General features: G+C 34.0%; 1 protein-coding gene across 1 annotated transcript in view; it reads left to right on the top strand.

Annotated features, from left to right (window-relative positions):
* The first annotated feature begins 6,245 nt into the window (after positions 1-6,245).
* Positions 6,246-16,209, top strand: part of LRRIQ3 (leucine rich repeats and IQ motif containing 3) — a 187,855-nt gene continuing 177,891 nt past the window's right edge. The window contains exons 1-2 of the mRNA XM_032653134.1: positions 6,246-6,494; positions 11,497-11,820. Coding sequence (XP_032509025.1) covers positions 6,246-6,494; positions 11,497-11,820 — 573 coding nt within the window. The remainder of the gene's footprint in view (positions 6,495-11,496; positions 11,821-16,209) is intronic.

Raw genomic sequence — 16,209 nt, 5'->3', positions numbered from 1 at the left:
ATTTTTATTTTACCTTCACTTGTGCCTGCCCTAGTGTTCTTCCTTTTTCTTATGTAGATCTGAGTTTCTGAACTATACTATTTCCCTTGTTTCTAAAGGACTATTTTAAACATTTCTTTTAAGGCTGGTCTACTGACAAGAAATTTCCTCAAGTTTTGTTTGTCTGAGAGTCTTTTTTCTCATCCACTTTTGAGGAATAATTTCACAATGTATAGATTTTTTTGTTGGCAGGATTTTCCTTTCAACACTTTAAATACTTTATTCCACTCTCCTCTTGCTAGCATAGTTTCTTAGGGGAAGTTAGATATAATTCTTATTTTTCCCTTTTTGTGGATAAGAGGTTTTCTTCCTATGTCATCTTTCAAATTTCTTCCTTTATCCTTAATTTTCTGAAATTTGAAAATGATATGTCTAGTTGTATTTTTTTTTTTTTGGCCTTTTTCCTGCTTGGTGTTTTCTGCTTACTTGATCAGTGGGTTGTATCTAACATTAATTTGAAGAATTTCACCATCATTACTGTTTCAAATATTTTTTATGCTCCTTTGTTCCTTTATCACTTTCTTCTCATTCTGGTATTTCCATTATGCATATTGAACACTTTTTGTAGTTATCCCACAGTTCTGGGATATTCTGTTCTGCTTTTTTCAGTCTTTGTTCTGTTTACTTTTCAGTTTTTGAAGTTTCTATTGACATATTCTCAAACTCAGAGATTCTTTCCTCAGCCACGTCCAATCTACTAAATTAGCTCATCAAAGGCATTCATCGTTTCTGTTATAGTATTTTTGATCTCTAGCATTATTTTTTTATTCTTTTTTTAATTCTATCACTCTACCTTACACTATCCATCTGTTCTTGTTTGTTTTCTACTTTTCTTCATTCAAGTGCTTAGCATGTTTAATCATAGATGTTTTAAATTCCCAGTCTGATATTTCCAACATCTTTGCCATAGCTGATATTGGTTCTTATGCTTACTCTGTGTTTTTTGTCTTTTAGTATGCCTTGTAATTTTTGTTGAAAGCCAGAAATGATGTACTGGTAAAAGGAACTCATAAAATACTGATGTGGTGTGGTGGTAAGGTGTGGGTAGAAAAAAAGTATTCTATGATTATATGTTAAGGTCTTAGTCTTTTAATGAGCCTGTGACCCTGGGCTGTGGATTTCACAAGTGCTTCTTAGTTTTCCTTACTCTTAGGTGGGCAAGATAGCAAGAGTGGGCTGGAGTTGGGTGTTTCCCTTCCTCCAAATGGAAGGCTAGAGGGAGATGGAGTTGAGTATTTCTCTTCTCCCACGTCAGTTAGGCTCTGATAAAATCTCAGTTGTTTAGTGTCCATTAAATAGTTTCTCTTGAGGGCAGGCCTTATTAAGAAGAGCAGAATTCTCTGGTGTATTTCAAAATTATTTATTTCCTCTCCCCTATGGAAGCATGAGTGGATTTTTGTCCAGTATTCACCCTGAGGACGTGTTAGAGCTCCTGGATGTTAATCTTACAAAAGCAAGGTGGTCCCTTCATTGACTAGGCCTTCCTGGAATTTTTAATATCAGAGTTGTCAACACTGTGCCTGCAGTAACTTATAAGTTATAGTTTAGGATTTCCTACCCAGGAGGCACTAGTTCCTCCAGAGATCTCTGCTGGTGAGTTTCTGCTCCTGTAAGTTCTGAATCTCTATATCCACTTACCTGTCTCTCTGATTTTGGGGGTATTGGCTCTCTGTGTGACCTCCCTTTACTGAGGAATCTAAGAAGATGTGTTGATTTTTTTCATTTTGTTCAGCTTTTACTTTTTAGGATGGTGTGACAACTTCTAAGCTCCTTATATGTTGGACTGGAAACCAGAAGTGCCCTAACTTACTTTTTGAAGGGGCAGTCTATGTTGAGTTGTTAATTGAGCTAGGTATTTGCCTTATTAAGTAATACTCATTTTACAGTGCTTGCTATGTGCCAGACAGTGTTCTAAAGCCTTCAGGCCAACTCATTTAGTCCTCACAACAATTATTTCCATCAAATACTATTACTATCCATGTTTTATAGATGAGGAAACTGAGGAACATAATTTGGATACATAACAAATTGAGGATACACATAACTTGCCTGAGGTCACCAAGCTCAGAACAACTTATATTTTATTTTCTTCTTTCTCTAACTACATTATAAACTGGTTCAAATCATCAGAATAACTTCCTCTAAGTAATAGAATGTGGTTGAGGTAAAGCTCTGCCAGATGGGCCTAAACCTTCAGAAGGCCCGACAGGTTCTGTGTTTATACTTTTTGGAGCCCTGAGTTGACCATGTAGAAAGTCTTACTTCCCTATTACAGAGACACATGAATAGACCTGTGAGAGGATGACATCGTGAGTACTGGTGTAGATGGAGAGACCTTGAGATAGTATGGTGAGAGAGACCCGTATATCCCAGCACTCCAGCTGAACCTACCTTCCTGCTCTCCTTGCCAGTGTTTCACATATGTAAATTAGTCACCTTGTAGATGTTAGTTTGGATGAGCCCCACAAGACTGAATCTTATTAAGTCAACATCCCTTGAAAAAGAGCTGCCCGCTTGAACTAAGTTAAGCCACAGACCTGAGAAATAATCAATGGTGTTTTTATTAAGGCAGTAGGTTTAGGGGTGCTTTGTTACACAGTGTAAATAAATGAAAAAAGAATGTGCATTCTTTTTTGCAGGACATTGGATATTGGTTGTAGAGAATTCAAATGGAAGGATTTCAAGGAATTAACAACAAATATTAATCTAAATGAGACATACCTAATTATTTGTACTTAGAAATCTTTTCTTCCAGGTTTATTGTGATATAATTGACATATAACATTATATAAGTTTAATATGTATAATATGATACTTTAATACATATATATATTGCAAAAATGATTACCATGGTAAGGTTCATAATACATCTATCACCACATATAATTATCTGTTTGTTTGTTTTTTTCCAGTGTGTTTGAGGACCTTTAGGATCTACTCTCTTAGTAACTTTTAAGTATACAATACAGTATTTTTAACTATAGTCACCATGCTGTACATTATATTCCCAGAACTTGTTCATCTTATAACTGGAAGTTTGTTCCCTTTAACCAACATCTCCCCATTTCTTGCACCATATTTTGGCCACCAGTGGCATTTATATTTTAGAAAATGGCAGTTTCCTTCTTCTTCATGGCTGAATAATATTCCATTGTGTGTGTGTATATAAAATAGATATCATATTTCCTTTAGCCATTCATCTGTCAGTGGACATTTAGGTTCCCTCCATGACTTAGGCATTGGGACTAAAGAACATGGGGATGCACATACCTCTTCAAGATAATTACTTCATTTTGGGGGGATATATACCCAGAAATGGGATTACTATGTCATATGGTAGTTCCACTTTTAATTTTTAAGGGTACCTCTATACTGTTTACATTGGTACAGCCAACAGTGTATAAGGGTTCCCTTTTCTCCACATCTTTGTCAACACATAATCTTGTCTTTTTGAATATAGTCATTTTAAAAGGTGTGAGGTGACAGCTCATTGTGGTTTTGATTTTCATTTTCCTAATGAGTAGTGTTGAGCACTTTTTGATGTATCTGTTGGACATTTATATGTCTTCTTTGGAAAAATATCTATTCTGGTACTTAGCCTATTTTTTAATCAGGTTGTTGTTTTTGTTATTATCAGTTTCTACTGATTTGTATGAGTTCCTTTTATATTTTGGAAATTAGCCATTTATCAGATCTATGATTTGAAAATATTTTCTCCCATTCCATAGGTTCCTCTTTATTCTGTTGATTGTTTGATTTTTTTTTTGCTGTGCAGAAGCTTTTTAGTTTGTTGCCACAGTTGTTGGTATTTGCTTTTGTTGCCTTTGCTTTTGGTGTCATATCCAAAAAGTCATTACCAGGATGAATGAATGTAAAAGAAACTTTTTTTCCCCTAAGCTTTCTTCTAGAAGTTTTATGGTTTCTGCTCTTACATTTAAGTCTTTGACCCATTTCCAGTAATTTTTTTTTTTTTTTTGTGGTACGCAGGCCTCTCACTGTTGTGGTCTTTCCTGTTGCGGAGTACAGGCTCTAGATGTGCAGACTCAGTGGCCATGGCTCACAGGCCTAGCCGCTCTGCGGCATGTGGGATCTTCCCGGACCGGGGCACGAACCCGTGTCCCCTGCATTGGCAGGCAGACTCTCAACCACTGCGCCACCAGGGAAGCCCCATCCAGTAATTTTTGTGAGTGGTTTAAGACAAGGGTCCAATTTTATTCTTTTGCATGTGAACATTTCATTCTTAGGCAGTTTTTTCAACACCATTTCTTGAAGATACTGTTCTTTCATTATTGAGTATTCTTGATTCTTTTGTCAGATATTGTTGTTGCATATTTATGGGTTTATTTCTGGGCTCTCAATTCTTTTGCCTTGATCTATGTGCCAGTTTTTATGCTAGTACCGTACTATTTTGATTACTGTAGCTTTGTAATATGTTGTTTTGAATTCAGAAGGTATGAGGCCTCCAGTTTTGTTCTTTCACAAGATTGTTTTTCCTATTTTTTTTTTTGTGGTCCCATATGAATTTTAGAGTTGCTTTTCCTATTTCTGTGAAAAGTGTCATTGAAATTTTGATAGGGATTGCACTGAATCTATAGATGAATATATATAGATGAATCTATAGATGACTTGAGTAGTAGTATGGAGTAGTATTAAGAGTATTAACTATTGCAATCCATGAACACAAGGTAGCTTTCCAATCATTTTTGTTTTCTTCAATTCCTTTCATTAATGTCTTACAGTTTTCAGTGTACAGATCTTTCACCTCCTTGTTTAAATGCATTCCTAAGTACTTGAATATTTTTGATGCTATTATAATGGGATTGTCTTTATTTTTTTCACATAGTTCATTGTTAACAAATATAAAATGCAGTTGAGTTTTGCATGTTGATTTTGTGCCCTTCAATTTTATTGAATTTTTAAATTAGTTCTAACATTTTTTTGATGGAGTCTTCAGGATTTTCTGTATATAACATCAAGTCATCTGCAAACAAAGACAATTTTACTTCTTCCTTTCTGATTTTATTTCTTTTTCTTGCCTGATTACTCCGGCTAGGATATCCAGTATTGTGTAGAATAGGAATGGTGAGAGTGGGCACTTTCTTTTCCCTGATTTTAGAGGAAAGATTTCAACCTTTCATCATTGAGTATGATGTTAGCTGCAGGGTTATAATTAATGGCCTCTGTTATGCTGGATTGCAGTGCTTTTGTACCCACTTTGTTTAGAATTTTTATTTAAGGATGTTAAATTTTTTCAAATGATTTTTCTGCATCTATTGGTATGATCATATGATTTTTATCCTTCATTCCATTTATGAGGTTTATCACAATGATTGATTTACATTGTTGAATCATCCTTGTAGCCCTTTATTGCCCCTTAATTTCATTTAGCTGCATTTATCAGCCTTTCTCACAAAGATGATCACTCTCCTAACTTGGGAATTTATCATTCAATGCTCTTCTTTACTTAAAACATCTTTTAACCAAAATTGTTATACAAGGTATGTTAGGGTATAGTTTTCTCTTTTTTAAAAAATAAATTTATTTATTTATTTATGGCTATGTTGGGTCTTTGTTGCTGCACATGGGCTTTCTCTAGTTGCGGCAAGCAGGGATTACTCTTCGCTGTGGTGCGCAGTCTTCTCATTGCAGTGGCTTCTCTTGTTGTGGAGCATGGGCTTCTGTAGTTGCAGCATGCGGGCTCAGTAGTTGTGGCTTGCGGGCTCTAGAGTGCAGGCTCAGTAGTTGTGGCACATGGGCCTAGTTGCTCTGTGGCATGTGGGATCCTCCCAGACCAGGGTTCGAACCTGTGTCTGCTGCATTGTCAGACAAATTCTTAACCACTGCACCACGAGGGAAGTCTGAGGGGTATAGTTTTCTATGTTTGTTTTAGTTGTATTGCCTAGAAGTGATGTTTTTATCCCAGCTATTTCACTGAATTTCATGTTCTTTAAGTATTTCAGGAAAAGGAAAGTTTTTCTTCCTCTTACTGATTATTTCATTGGTGAGAGAAATGATACATTTTTGAGTTGTAATTATATACATGTTATATATTTAAAATGCTTTGGGATAGAAGGTTTTATGGAAATTATATTCTTAAAAATTTTAACTTTTCTACCCATTTATTCTCACTATTAGAAAGTATTTTTTTCATATAGATTTATTTTTGAAAGTTAAAAAAAACGTTCAAAATTTCCCATTTTTCCTAGATGTTTCATGGAACAGTCACAGAAGAGCTAACCAATCATAGAGAATGGAGTCACTATAATGAAAATATAATAGAAGATCAAAAAGATTTTGTTTTTGTGAAGTTCAGTGGCCTTCATTTAAAATCTATGGAAAGTTTTCAATCTTGTATCTCTCTTAGAGTGTGCATCGTCTCAAACAATTTTATTACAGATATTCGTCCACTTCAGAGTTGTATAAAATTAGTCAAACTTGATCTCCATGGAAATCACGTAAGCAATAGCCATTTCAGTTATCTGCATATAAATGAAGTTGATATTTAATAAGCACTTACGTTATCTATGTACAGTATTTCTCCCAGGTAGTCTTATATGTGAAATATAAACAGTTTAAAACTAAATAAAAAATATATGTAAGCACAAAAATTTTAAGTGTAAGCAAACATTTTTGATTTAAAATATCTAGACCAACAGTATGTGATTTGGTTTACTTCTTAAATCCACAGTCTTAAGGCTACTTCTTGACTTCTTAATTTTTTAATGATATATAATTGACATATAGTATTATATTAATTTCAGGTATAAAACATAATGGTTCAATATTTGTGTATATTGCAAAATGATCACAATAAGTCAAGTTAACATCCATCACCAAAGAGTTACAATTTTTTCCTTGTGATGAGAACTTTTAATATCTGCTTTCTTAGCAACCTTCAAATATATAATCTAGTATGATTAACTGTACTCACCCTGCTGTATATTATATCCCCAGGACTCATTTATTTTATAACTGAAAATTTGTATCTTTTCAGCAACTTCACCATTTCACCCACCCCCTCTGTCTCTGAATCACCAATGAGTTCTCTGTATCTAAGAGTTTGGTTTTGTTTGCTTTTTTAAATTCCACATGAGTTAGATCATGTGGTACTTGTCTTTTTCTGTCTGACTTATTTCATTTTGCATAATGCTCTCAACATCCACCATTTTGTTTCAAATGGCATGATTTCATTTTTTTTATGAGTCAGCAGTACTCCACTGTGTATACACACAAGATTTTCTTTACTTATTCATCTATAGATAGACACTTAGGTTGCTTCCACATCTTGGCTATTATAAATAATGGTGCAGTGAACATGGGGATGTATGTGTCTTTCTGAGCTGGTGTTTTCATTTCCTTGAAATAAATTCCTGGAGGTAGAATTGCTGGATCATATGGAAGCTTTATTTTGAATTTTTTTTTTTTTTTTTTTTTATTGCGGTACGCTGTTGTGGTCTCTCCCGTTGCGGAGCACAGGCTCCGGACACGCAGGCTCAGCGGCCTTGGCTCAAGGGCCTACCCGCTCTGTGGCATGTGGGATCTTACCGGACCGGGGCACGAACCCGTGTCCCCTGCATCGGCAGGTGGACTCTCAACCCCTGCGCCACCAGGGAAGCCCTTTATTTTGCATTTTTTGAGGAACCTCCTTGCTGTTTTCATAGTGGCTGCACCAATTTACAATTGCACAAACACTGCACATGGTTCCCTTTTCTCCTCATCCTTGCCAACTTGTTATTTCTTGTCTTTTTGGTAATAGCTATTCTAATAGGTGTGAGGTGATTGAATTTGTGGTTTTAATATGCATTTCCCTGATGATTGGTGATGTTGAGTATCTTTTCATGTACCTGTTGGCCATTGGATGTCTTCTTTGGAAAAACATTAACTTAGATCCTCTTCCCATTTTTTAGTTGGATCGTTTGGGTTTTTGCTATTGTGTGAATTCTTTATGTATTTTGGATATTAGCCCCTTCTCAGATATGATTTGCAAATATTTTCCCCCATTCAGTAGGTTGCCTTTTTTTTGGTAAGATTTATTTAGTTTTGGCTGTGTTGGGTCTTTGGTTGCGGCACACGAGATCTTTGTTGAGCATGTGGGATCTTTCATTGTGGTATGTGGGCTCCAGAGCACGTGGGCCTGTAGTTTGTGGCACATAAGCTCTCTAGTTGAGGTGCACGAGCTCAGTATTTGTGCCATGCAGGTTTAATTGCCCCGCAGCATGTGGGATCTTAGTTCCCTGGCCAGGGATCGAACCCACGTGCCCTGCATTGTAAGGTGGATTCTTTAGCACTGGACCACCAAGGAAGTCCCAGTTGCCTTTTCATTTCATTGATGGTTTCCTTTACTGTGCAGAAGCTTTTTAGTTTGACATCATCTCCCTTGCTCAGCTTTGTTTTTTTTAGCCTTTGCTTTTGGTGTCAAATCAAAAAAAAATATTGCCAAGACCCATGTCAAGGAGCTTACCACCAATGTTTTCTTCTAGGTGTTTTATGGTTTCAGATTTTGTGTTCAAGTCTTTAATCCATTTCGAGTTAATTTTTGTGTGTAGCATAAGATAGTGGTCAAGTTTCATTCTTTCACAAGTGTCTGTCCAGTTTTCCCAACACAATTTATTGACAAGACTCTTCTTTTCCCTTGTATATTCTTGTTTCTTTTTTTGTAAATCAATTGAACATATATGTGTTGGTTTATTTCTGGGCTATCTTTCTGTTCCATTGACCTATGTGTTTGTTTGTTTTTTTTTAAATGCCAGTACCATACTGTTTTTTTTTTTTTTTTTTACTGTAACTTTGTAATATCCTTGAATTCAGGAAGTGTGAGGGCTCCAGCTTTGTTCTTTCTCAAGATCATTTTGCCTATTTGAGGTATTCTGTAATTTCATACAAATGTTAGGATTATTTGTTCTATTTATGTGAAAAATGCCACTGAAATTTTGGTATGGCTTGTGTTGAATCTGTAGATTGCTTTGGGTAGTATCAACGTTTTAACAATATTAGTTCTTGCAATTCACAAGCACAGAGTATCTTTCAATTTATTTATGTCTTCTTCAATTTCTTTTCAATATGTCTTATAGTTTTCAGTGTACATATCTTTCACATCCTTGGTTAAATATATTCCTAGGCATTTTATTCTTTTTGATGCAGTTGTGAGTGGGATTGTTTTATTAATTTCTCTTTCTGATAGTTAATACTTAATGTGTAGAAAGTCAACATAATTTTGTGTATTGATTTTGTATTCTGAAATGTTACTGATTTTATTTATTAGTTCTAACAGTTTTTTGTGCAGTATTTAGGGTTTTCCATATACAGGCGTACTGCATTTTTTGGGCATCATTTTATTGTACTTCACTGATACTGCATTTGTTACAAATTGAAGGTCTGTGGCAATCTCACATTATCAGATGATGGCTAGCATTTTTTAGCAATAAAGTATTTTTTACTTAAGATACGTACATTGGTATTTTTAGACATAATGCTATTGCACACAATAGATTACTGTATAGTGTAAACAACTTTAATATGCAGTGGGAAACCAAAAAATTTTTGTGACTTGCTTTATTGCAATATTTGCTTTATTGCAGTAGCCTGGAACTCAACACACAAAATCTCTGAGGTATGCCTGTATATCACGTAATCTGCAGAAAGTGACAGTTTTACTTTTTCATTTCCAATTTGGTTGCCTTTTGTTCCTTCTTCTTGCCTAATTGCTCTGTCTAGAACTTCTAGCTTCCAGTGCTATGCTGAATAAAAGTGGTGAGAGAGGGCATCCTTGTCTTACTCTTGCTCTTATAGGAAAATATTTTATCTTTTCACCACTGAGACTGATGTTAGCTGTGAGCTTGTCAGATATGGCCTTTAGTATGTTGAGGTAGAGTCCGTCTATACCCAGCTTGTTGAGAGTTTTAATCATAAATGGATGTTGAATTTTTTTTAACATATTTATTGAGGTATAATTGCTTTACAATGGTGTTTTAGTTTCTGCTTTATAACAAAGTGAATCAGTTATACATATACATATGCTCCCATATCTCTTCCCTCTTGCGTCTCCCTCCCTCCCACCCTCCCTATCCCACCCCTCCAGGCGGTCACAAAGCACCGAGCCGATATCCCTGTGCCATGTGGCTGCTTTCCACTAGCTATCTACTTTACGTTTGTTAGTGTATATATATCCATGCCTCTCTCTCGCCCTGTCACAGCTCACCCTTCCCCGTCCCCATATCCTCAAGTCCGTTCTCCAGTAGGTCTGTGTCTTTATTCCTGTCTTACCCCTAGGTTCTTCATGACATTTTCTTTTTCTTAAATTCCATATATATATGTGTTAGCATACGGTATTTGTCTTTCTCTTTCTGACCTACTTCACTCTGTATGACAGACTCTAGGTCTATCCACCTCATTACAAATAGCTCAATTTCGTTTCTTTTTATGGCTGAGTAATATTCCATTGTATATATGTGCCACATCTTCTTTATCCATTCATCCGATGATGGGCACTTAGGTTGTTTCCATCTCCGGGCTATTGTAAATAGAGCTGCAGTGAACATTTTGGTACATGACTCTTTTTGAATTTTGGTTTTCTCAGGGTATATGCCCAGTAGTGTGATTGCTGGGTCATATGGTAGTTCTATTTGTAGTTTTTTAAGGAACCTCCATACTGTTCTCCACAGTGGCTGAACCAATTCACATTCCCACCAGCAGTGCAAGAGTGTTCCTTTTTCTCCACACCCTCTCCAGCATTTATTGTTTGTAGATTTTTTGATGATGGCCATTCTGACTGGTGTGAGATGGTACCTCATTGTAGTTTTTATTTGCATTTCTCTAATGATTAATGATGTTGAACATTCTTTCATGTGTTTGTTGGCAGTCTGTATATCTTCTTTGGAGAAATGTCTATTTAGGTCTTCTGCCCATTTTTGGATGGGGTTGTTTGTTTTTTTGTTATTGAGCTGCATGAGCTGCTTGTAAATTTTGGAAATTAATCCTTTGTCAGTTGCTTCATTTGCAAATATTTTCTCTCATTCTGAGGGTTGTCTTTTGTGGATGTTGAATTTTGTCAAATACTTTTTCTATATCTATTGTGATGATCATATGATATTTATCCTTCATTTTGTTAATGTGGAGTATCACTATAACATTGATTGATTTGACCCCCTTAAGTTTTTCATGTAAGGAAAGTATTTTATAAAAGTTTAAAGAGTTTGCTTATTACAAAGGGACTTTTATTGAATGGAGTATATATGTTTGTTTATTTAATTACACTAGTAATTACAGACACCTAGTGTATTTTGCTTTACCCCAGTCATCATTTGGGTAATTAGAAATTCTGTTTTTGCTTACTAATGAGAAATTTGCTATTTGGGAAAATATTGAACTATAGAAGATGTTTAATATTTTTCCTTTTTCAATGTAATTCATGGAAAATTTATATTTGTATTTAACATATTATTATTAATGATATTTCAGATCAAGAGTCTACCAGATACCAGATTTTGGAGTAGATTGAAGAACCTAAAACTTCTCTATCTACATGACAATGGGCTTGCAAAGTTAAAGAATGTATGTATGTTATCTGCTTGTCCAAGCCTCATTGCTCTCACTATGTTTGATTGTCCAGTAAGCCTTAAAAAAGGATATAGACATGTTCTTGTCAACAGTATATGGGCTCTCAAAGCACTGGATCATCATGTGATTTCTGATGAAGAAATAATTCAGAGCTGGCATCTTCCTGAAAGATTCAAAACATATAACCACCGACTTTTCTTTAATTTCTGCCCTGCTTTGAAAAAGGTAATTGGCTTCATTACGGTTTCATTTTAAATAAATGTATAGAAGTAAAATTTTAGCTTCTAAATTCTTTACCTAAAATATATAAACCAGTATTTTTTATCATTTACATAAAATATAGTAAACTAGTGAATATATTAGGAATGTCTTATAACTAAAAAATTATAAAAGCTTATATGCCTACTGCTAAAAATTATTGAGTTTAAGATTATCAAATTGTAGAGAAACAAATATTTGACTTTTTTGGGTCTCCATTATGTTTCAATAGCTTTAAGGAGGTATAGCTTACATACTGTAAACTTCACCCATCTTACCTGTATGATTCCATAATCTTGGTAAACTAACAGTGCTGTATAACTATCTTCACAATCCAGTGTTAGAAATTCCCACCACTCCACCAGTTTCCTTCCTTCCCATCTGCAGTTAATCCCCACTCCCAACTTGGTCCTAGGTAACCATTGATCTGTTTTCTGTCTCTATTAATTTGTTTTTCTAAACATTTTATAAAAATGGAATCATAGAATATGTAATCTTTGTCACCTGCCTTCTTTCACCTAGGGTGGTGTGTTTGAGCCTTATTCATGTTGTAGCATGTATCAGTAGTTTGTTCCTTTTGATTGCTGAGTATTATTCCATTATGTGAATATATTACATTTTCTTTGTTCATTCACCAATGGACATTTGGATTATTTCTAGTTTTTGTTATTATGAAAATGCTGCTGTAAACACCTACTTACATGTCTTTGTGTAGACATATATTTTCATTTTCTTTGGGTAGATACTTAGGAGTGCAGTTGCTGGGACGTATGGTAAGTTTATGTTTAACTTTTTAAGAAACTGAATTGTTTTCTAAAAAGTGTAAACCACTGATGCATGAAGGTTCCATTTTCTGTATGTTCTTGCAAACAGTATTTTCTGTCTTTTGTACTATAGACATTTGTAAAGGGTATTTCACAATGGTTTTAATTTGTATATCTCTAAAAAGTAATGATGTTGATAAGCATCTTTTCATCTGCTTATTAACTATGTATATATCTTTGGTCCAATGTCTATACAAATTTTTTGCCCATTTTTAAAGTGGATGTTTGTCTCATTATTGATTTGTAACAGCAGATATCTGGGTATAAGTCCTCTATCAGATAGAAGAATTGCAAATATTTTCTCCTAGCTTGTCTTTTCATTTTCTTAATGGTCTTTTTTGAAGCAAAAAGTTTTGAGTTTTATGAAGTCCAATTTAGAATTTTTTGTTTTATGGATCATGCTTTTGGTGTTATATCTAAGAACTCTGCCTAATTCAGGGCTAAAAAATTTTCTTTTATGTTCTAAAATTTTAATAATTATATCTCTGAAATTTATATCTATTTTTGATCTTGAATGAATTTTTTTACATGGTGTGAAGTGAGAGTCTAAGTTCATTTTTTGCATGTGGATATTCAATTATACCAGCCCCATTCCCCCAGTGAATTGCCTTGATATTTTTTGTTGAAGATCAGTTGGCCATAAATGGAAGCATTTATTTCTAGACTCTCAGTTATATTCCAGTGGTCTATATAGCTGTCCTTATGGCAGTAGTACACAGTCTTGATTACTATAGCTTTGTGTTAAGTTTCAAAATAGGAAAGTGTGAGTTCTCCAACTTTGCTCTTCTTTTTCAATATTGCTTTGGCTATTCAGGGTTCCTTGCATTTACAAATGAATTTTAGGATCAGCTTGTCAGTTTCTACAATGATTCCTGCTGGGATAGTGATAAGTATTCCATTGAATTTATAGATCAATTTGTGGAGAATTACCATCTTTATAATAGTATTCTTGTCCTTGAACATGAACTGTCATTTTATTTTTAAGTACTCTTTAATTCTCTCAGTTTTGTTGTTTTCAGTGTACAAGTCTTTCACTTAATTTTTAAAAAAATTATTTCTATGCATTTTATTTATTTTTGTGATATTATGAATGGAATCATTTATTAATTTCATTTTGGATTGTTTTTTATAAGCATATAGAAATACAATTAAAATTTTATTTAATCTGATATTCTGCCACTTTGCTATTCTCATTTCTTAGTTTTAGAAGTTTTTGGTTGACTCAGAATATTTGTTTTTTAATTGAAAGTGGATCTGTTTTTTTTTTTTTCCATATTTGAATGATTCCATTAGGAAAGAGTTTATTTTTTTTTTAATGTTTAATTCCAGGCATTTGATTATTATTTGGATTTTTAATGGAAGAGGATAAAATATTCAATTTCTAAATAGTTAATATGGTGACATTACATGTTCAAATCACCATTGTATGTTGACTTTTAAAATGTTGAAAGAAGTATTTGGGAAATTTGATATCTAGTTGGAGGTTACAAAATACTTAAATGGATAGACAAAAATAGAAGAAAACATGCTTCATGTCATATGAATATTAGAGCAAATAAGTCATGTAAGTATTCAAAATCAGTGGTTAATTCTGCAAAATCAGTGGTTAATTCTGTTAGACAAGTCAGGTACGTGATACAGAAAGTAAAGATGTATGTTTCAGAACAGTGTTTATAATATGTTGTAAGTATATATAATTCTACATATATACATATATAAACATTGAATATTGATGAAAAATCTAAAAGCATTTGAATATTAATCACATCTGAAAGGATATATAAACAATAAACAGTGATTATACCTGGGAAGGCTGGAGATTAGAAAGACTTTTTATAGCTGCATATGATTCTTTAAAAATTATGAGTATATTAATGATTCTATAATAATAGTTTAAAAAACATAGGGAAATATAAAACAAGGCAGTATTTAAGTATGGTATCTTAACCAGGACTCTAAAGGAAGAATTTCATTTAGGTATTCTAGTTGTGTGGTATGGTGTAATCAAAGGTAGGAACAGACATGACCCTTTTAAGGACAATCAAAATGACTGAGTTTTATATAAGGAATTAGTTGGAAATTAGAGACGGGGCGGGGGGAGTACTGAAAAGAATCTTGGATGATATACTAAGGAGTTTAGACTTCTTAATGAATGTTATGAAGATCTATTGAAGTAGTTTGAATAGGAAATTAAAAGACATTCTGTCATAGTTGGTGTCTATGAATGACTTGTTTTTATAAACAAAAAGTTTTTTTAAAGGAGATTAATCCAGATTTTACTAGCAGATTAATGGGGATTAGGAGACAGATGAGGGCAGAGAGACCAATTATTGTAGGCCAGAAATGATGTGATTAAGGTTGATACAGGAAGATAGCAGTGGCAAAGAATAAAGAAGACAGCATAAAGTAGAGGACAGACACTCTAAAAGCCATTGTGGCAGGCACTTCATGTATTTTATTCCTTCATTCCTTTACCAAATATGTATTGAGCACCTAATATGTGAGAGGGATTATTTTGGATTCTGTGGTAAATAATACTGACAAAGGTCCAGCTCTCATGAACTCCAATGGAAAGACATAGGGAATAAACTTGTAAGCAAAAACCAGTCAATCAGTCAACCATAGAATGTCAGATAGTGTTAATTTCTAAATAAAATAAAATGGTAACATAAGATGAAACGGGTAGAGATTTAGGCTAATACTTCAGCTAGGGTGGATGGGGAAGGACTTTCTGAAAAGTGTTTTATCTATTCATCATATCCTTTGATTTGGAAAGGTATTACTCTTATTTTATGGAAGAAAATTAAATATAGTGGGGTTTAGGAACTTATCTAATATAAGACATCTAGACAGTCATGAAGGTGAGATTTCAGGTCTGTCTTGGTCTTAGTCCTACAATCAACATTACATTACAAAGGACCAGTACAAAGATTTGGCAAGATTTTTTAAATAATTGATTGAATGCAATAGGAGAAGAATAAGTGAAGAAAGACTCCTCTGGCATTTTGAACTTTGGGAATCAGTAATCAGGGAAATAAATAACCTAGTTAACAGAAATGGTGGCATTTGAAGAGTTTTGGTAGAAAGTTAAGTTTGGTCATGTTTATTTGAGGCAAGATATTGATATTGAGATATCAGCCAGGCATTGGAAATGAAGAACTAAAATTCAGAAATAGTGTTCTAGGTCTAAGATGTAAATCCAATAGTCATTTGCTCGGGCTCATAGTTGAAGCCAAACTGTCACACGAAAATGTAGGGATCAATAAAGTCTAAGAGCTAAGGACAGAGCCTTAGAGTGCATTCTCATTTTGTGCATAGAAAGCAGTGGAAATAATGAGGAAAACAGAGATTGATCCAATGACATAGGGGGAAAAACAGAGACATGGTTTATTACCACTTAAGAGAAAAGAGTGATTTAAAATAGAATAATGTTTTTAAAGAGCCAATAAAAGGTAGCACTATACAAAACTATTTTGAAAGTCTTTTTGATAGTGAAGAGGTTGTTACATCTTTGAAATTTCACTAACTTGTA

This window comes from Phocoena sinus, chromosome 1 (assembly GCF_008692025.1).
Source record: "Phocoena sinus isolate mPhoSin1 chromosome 1, mPhoSin1.pri, whole genome shotgun sequence".
NCBI classification, from domain to species: Eukaryota; Metazoa; Chordata; class Mammalia; order Artiodactyla; family Phocoenidae; genus Phocoena; species Phocoena sinus.
Note: the sequence above shows the minus strand (reverse complement) of the source record. Positions and strands in the feature narration are given on the sequence as shown.